This window comes from Osmerus mordax, unplaced genomic scaffold (genome assembly GCF_038355195.1).
Source record: "Osmerus mordax isolate fOsmMor3 unplaced genomic scaffold, fOsmMor3.pri Scaffold_41, whole genome shotgun sequence".
Classification (NCBI taxonomy): Eukaryota; Metazoa; Chordata; class Actinopteri; order Osmeriformes; family Osmeridae; genus Osmerus; species Osmerus mordax.
This window is the reverse complement of record NW_027120598.1, coordinates 47501-53097: the sequence shown is the minus strand read 5'-3', so window position 1 is coordinate 53097 and position 5597 is coordinate 47501. Positions and strand designations below refer to the sequence as shown.

The 5597-nt window shown below is 47.2% G+C and overlaps 1 protein-coding gene across 1 annotated transcript in view; it reads left to right on the top strand.

Annotated features, from left to right (window-relative positions):
* Positions 1-808: 808 nt before the first annotated feature.
* The window catches only part of LOC136939901 (phospholipid-transporting ATPase ABCA1-like), a gene marked incomplete at its 5' end in the record, with an annotated part of 27279 nt that continues 22490 nt past the window's right edge, over positions 809-5597 (top strand). The window contains 5 exon segments of the mRNA XM_067232235.1: positions 809-874; positions 998-1139; positions 1276-1394; positions 3956-4077; positions 5219-5410. Of these exon segments, the coding sequence (XP_067088336.1) occupies positions 809-874; positions 998-1139; positions 1276-1394; positions 3956-4077; positions 5219-5410 (641 nt within the window).

The window sequence follows — 5597 nt, the reverse complement described above, 5'->3', positions numbered from 1 at the left end:
AGGACTCCTAGAAAATCTCCTAGAGATTTAATTCTGTTCATTGAGAATTCCTCTTATTTAATCAAGTCTTTGAATGATGTTTCTATATAAATCAATCAGGGAACACAAACAACCTTGAAAATAGTCCTCATTCAAAATAAATGTTATCTGTGTGAGAGGTCATGGTATATGGAATGTTGCTTCATTACAAGAAGGACAACCCATTCAGTCATAACAAGGTTAAAGATAAATCCATTTTACGGTGTTAAATGTCATCAGAAAACCTTCTAATAAAAGTTTTTTTTTAAAACATCCACCGTTACTTCAGAAAAGTAATATTGCTAAAACAAACACCATCGTTAGAGTTCAGCCACTCACGCTCATATCAGAGGACAACACATCTGAGCTTTGCCCACTAGCATCGCCCCAGACTGGTTCAGCGTTTCTCCTGAACACACCCCTCACACACCCCTCTATCTGGGCTGGCAGTCGTGTGTTTGCCCCGAGGGCCAATTACAGCAGCACCAGCTACTGTAGAGCAGCTCTGATAAGATAACCACCAAGTTTGACCTTTCCTCTATAAAAGTCCCTTATCATGTATGAAAGGGTATTCGTTCAGCAGAGGCTTTAGTCCAAGGAGACGTACGAGGGTGTGGGGGGGAATTGAACCTGGGACCTCTTGATCTGTGTCCAAATGCTCTGACACTGAGCTGTGCTCCCCTCTCGTAACCTCAGTTCAGTAAACTCAGATGATATCGCTGGTCCCATCACTGGCACGTCAGGGAAACTGGGCGAGAAGTCTCTGTTTGACGAGGCTCTCGTGAACCAGGTGACCAGGTGAACCAGGTGACCACAGAGTACATCAAGAGCCCGGAGTTCAATCAGAACCAGTTTAGTCAAGAATTCAATTTCCAGGTTTACAAAATAGAGGATTTATTTTTCATGTATCCGGTTGATACGGATGACAACGACCCGTCACCCCTCGTCTCACGACCTTTGACCCTCCTCTGCCCTCCAGGTCACTTCCCCAACAAGCCCATGCCCTCTGCGGGCACGTTGCCATGGGTACAGGGCATCATCTGCAACGCCAACAACCCCTGCTTCCGTTACCCCACACCTGGAGAGACGCCAGGGGTGGTGGGCAACTTCAACGACTCTATGTGAGTACATATGCACGCACACACACGCGCACGCACACACAAATCTGTCCTTCAATAATAATAATAAAAAAAAATAAAAAAAGATACTCTGAATAACTTGAGATAAATCTTTTGTCCTTTCCATCCTTCCTCCCAGAATCTCCCGTCTGTTCAACGATGCTAAGAAGATCCTGCTGTACAGCCAGAACGACCGTAGCCTGCAGGGCTACAAGGGGCTGGTGAGGGCTCTCAGGAAGATGCAGAAGAACACCAAAGGTCAGAACCACCACCTCCCCCGCTGCCGGGGCACGGAGAACGGGGATGATTTCATACTCTAGACCAGCCTCTCTCAACCCTGGTCCTCAGGAACCCCCTCCCCTGCCCTGCATGTTCTAGATGTTTCCCTGCTCCAACACACCTGGTTTTAATGATGCTGAGACAGATTAAGAGCCGAATCAGGTTCATCTTCAGTCTGAATGTAATGGTTGATGATTAACATTCCTAATCTGTATAAGGTTGAAAGTGAGAGACTGTACAGGCTAGAGTCCGGCCAACCTTGACCCTGATTTGGTTCCTCACTTCTCCTTCATGTCTGCCAAGAACAACAAGGGTTGCGTAATACGTTTTTTTTAAATAATTATTTATTTAATGAAACCTTCGCATAAAATCATTCTTCGTTGTGTTGTAACCAAGGGCATTGACCAACACAAAGCATTCCATTCTTGGACCATTTAATTATTTAGCCTAGAAAAAGGATAATGTTCTCGAATAAATATAACAGATAAAAATAATTTTTTGTTTGGAGAGTTCCACCAGTTCCCGTCCTCCCATCCTGGTTTATGACTACTTCCTGTGCCAGAAGTATCTCGGATCTTATCTAGCATCTTGGGTCATGAAAACTGTGTGAGCATAACTGCGTAATTGTCAATTCCGGTCCAGTCACGTGTATATTCATTCAGTCAATAAAGCAAGTAAAAAGCTAGTCATGTTATCCAGCCAGTGCCCAGTGAAAGCAAGAGAAGCCTTTTAAAAGACTTGATCATTAAAAAAAAAACTTTTATATTGTAACAGATTCATGCAGCAAATGCATCAGGTGCCTAATGGCCAGCCTGAATACATACTTAATACTTGAAGGGGTTGAAACAGTGTTTATCCTGGGGTTCCACCCAGAGTGATCTTGTAAGCAGGGACACTTCTGATCTAAGATCATCCTCCCCCATCCTCAGGCCCCAAAAGCATCAAGGGAATTATGCAAATCTGATACAGGGAGGAGACACACAATTGTATCCTTATTGGCCTGGAGGCTAACCTTCGCACGACCTGACCAATCACAGCTCATCTCTGGCGTTATTTCGAAGGGCATGTTCATTCGTAACAAGGTAGATTGCGGCGGTGGGAATCTGTAATCTGGCCTGTGTGTCCTGTTGCTCCAGAGTTAAACCATCATTCCTGAGGGCTCATCTGCTGCAATGCAGTCTGGTAGGTGGAGCTTTCCCTCGGGGATGGTGATTAAGCCTCGTTAACACTCCTCTGGATGTTTACCTATTACCCGGGGGTTGTCACACACACACACAGAGACACACACACAGAGAGACACACACACACACACACACACACACACACACACAGAGACACACAGACACACACACACACACACAGAGACACACACACACTCAGGGACATGCAGCAACTTCCTTGCCTCTCCAGGGATGTCAGCTGTGTATCCTGTCTGCTGTATGTCACACAGACCAGGGAACATGAGGAGACGCCTCACATGCAGTAGGATAGAACACAACCGAACAGAACAGAATAGAACAGAAAGAGTTATTCAAAAGTATAATGATGGTTTGGGGTGCCATTTTCTAAACTGCAGTCCAGTTCCCCCCACAGCTAGAAGGGTGGGGAGGCTGTTGAGAGTGAGGGTGGGGGTGAGGGTGGTGAACTTGGGCAGAGTTATGGAGTGAGGGTGGTGTTGGTAGATAACAAATGACTTGGGCAGAGTGGAGCTGGTATTTGGGCCGGAGGTGAACGACCTGTAGTGACCTTGTCCTGGTACACTGTGGACCAGCAGGGAGCAGAGTCAAGCTGGGCACTGCATGAGGAGATGACTTCCCTGGAATGCACACACACACTCTGTCTCTCTCTCACACACACACACACACACACACACACACACACACACACACACACACACACACACACACACACACACACACACACACACACACACACACACACAGGGTACAATGGGCTCTGTCTGAGGTCAGAGTGTGTGCATGTGTGTGTGAGAAAGAGAGAAGGAAGGAAGGGACTGGGAATAACCGGTTCTTGGCGCACGCACACACGCACACACACACACACACACACACAGACAGCCCCGACAGAACAAACCGCCTATACTTGCACAAGTTCATCATTTCATGTGCTGGTCCATTATCCTCCCACCATGTCTTTGGGATTCTGACGATGTATTTAAAGAAGCTTCTTGAACTGGATCTCTGTCTGGAGCTGAAGGCCTGGGAGGGAGGGAGGGAGGGAGGGAGGCTGTTTGGTTGGTGAAGGATAACAAGCCTTTTAATGGATGTTCTGGGAGAACAAGTTCCATCCCAACAGCTTCATTAGCTGTGTTTTGGATGTGGTTACAGTTGTGTTTGGTTGATTCAGTACAAGGTCATGGGGCTGCACTCTCTAACGTAACCCTGGAAACAGTTCATTTAAAATAGAATTTTACACTACATTTCCTTAATTGACTCCCGTCAGTCACTTTTCCAAATCGACAGTCCAGTATCATTCAAACGTGTCTAATGACAGCTTCCTGTTTACTGTGATGTCATCAGGATTCAAGCTGAAGGACTTCCTGCGAGACGAGGAGACCCTGTCCCTGTTCCTCCATCGCAACGCGTCCCTGTCGCACCACGCCGTCAAGCACATCGTCGAGGCCGACGTCAACCTGGAGAAGGTACGCCGAGGCCTCTGTAGCGCCCCCTGGAGCCAGCCTTGCTCTGAACACCCAGGAATGCAGCCATGTAGGGGGCTACAGGAGGACTCTCACACCGTAATTGGTGTTTGTGGTTCTCATCTAATTTGTCTCTCTCTCCCCCTCTCTCACTCTCTGTGACTCTCTCTCTCCCTCTCTCCCCCTCCCTCCCTCCCTCTCTCGCTCTCTCTCTCACTCCCTCTCTCCCCCTCCTCTCTCCTCTCTATCCTCTCTCATTGTTTTTTCTCTCTGCTCTATCATTTTGTCTCAACACTTTTCATTCTCCCTTTTCTTTCTCTCTCTCTCTCTCCCTCTCTCTCTCTGCCCCTAATGACCTCCACATGCTATATATGGGTTCAGAGGCGTTCGGCTGGGGTTGTTTGGTGTGTTCTACTAGAGGGTGCTGGGAGCAGGACAGCGTTTGGGCGCTTTTATGATCAAATAAAAACCGAAACTAATGTATTCATTTAGCTGGTAGCATCTGGATGCTTTAATCCAAAGTGACATTTAGAGCTTTAGTCCCATAGTACAGAACAGTTTTCATCAGGTCGGATACTGGAACGAGTATAGCAGCTTTCCTAATGGGTTTTAAATACTATAATTATAATACCTCTATCTTAGCAAAGCATTCTTCTGAAAGGAGAGGAGGGCCAGAGAATTTCAGTGTATAAAACTTGTTACACGTGGCTGATAAACTAGAAACTTGAGATTATGATGGCTGTCTCACCGCCAAACATCTGTTATTGGGTGTTATGGTTAGTTACTGCTTGTGGCTAGAGAACACGATATCTCATGCAAACATTCCAGAACTGCTACAGAATGTTTCTAGAAGGTTCTAGAACCGCCGGGATGGAGCGACTCTAAGCACGTGTATTTCACCTTCTCACCATAGATTTACCAGTGGCAGGAACGCTCAGACTTGCTTTTGAAGAAATCTGAAAAAAGCTCACGCCTGGACTAGCCTTCAGTTTAGCGTGCTACCACAGTCTCACAGGACAACCGTCAACATACAACTTCCTGTTCCTAACTGAACCTCCATTTATATTGTCCTCCCCACAACCTCCCCAACCCCCCTCCCCCCACCCCCCTACCCCCATCCTCCCCATCCCCTTCCCCCATCCAGGTTTTGATCCGAGGCTTTGGTGTCCATCTCAGGGACATGTGTAACGGCACATCCTTGGAGGACTTCGTCACCATCTCCGACAGAAACGTGTCGCAACACGTACAGGAAATCATCTGCAGGTCCTCTGGTGATTGGCTGGACCGGGCACAGAGCCACTTCCTGTCCAACCTGGACTTCCTGAAACCCATTCGGGTAAGAGGGCTGCTTAGCAACAGCGACGCAAACCTACCTACACTCAGACATGATGTATTTATTGGGTTGACTTGACAGGAGGCACTGAATAACGCTAAGAACTGCTGTCCCAAAGACTGTTGAGATGCCAAGAAGGATTAGACTGCAGTGGATCAGAGGAGCTGAACTGATAATGATCCCCCTGACA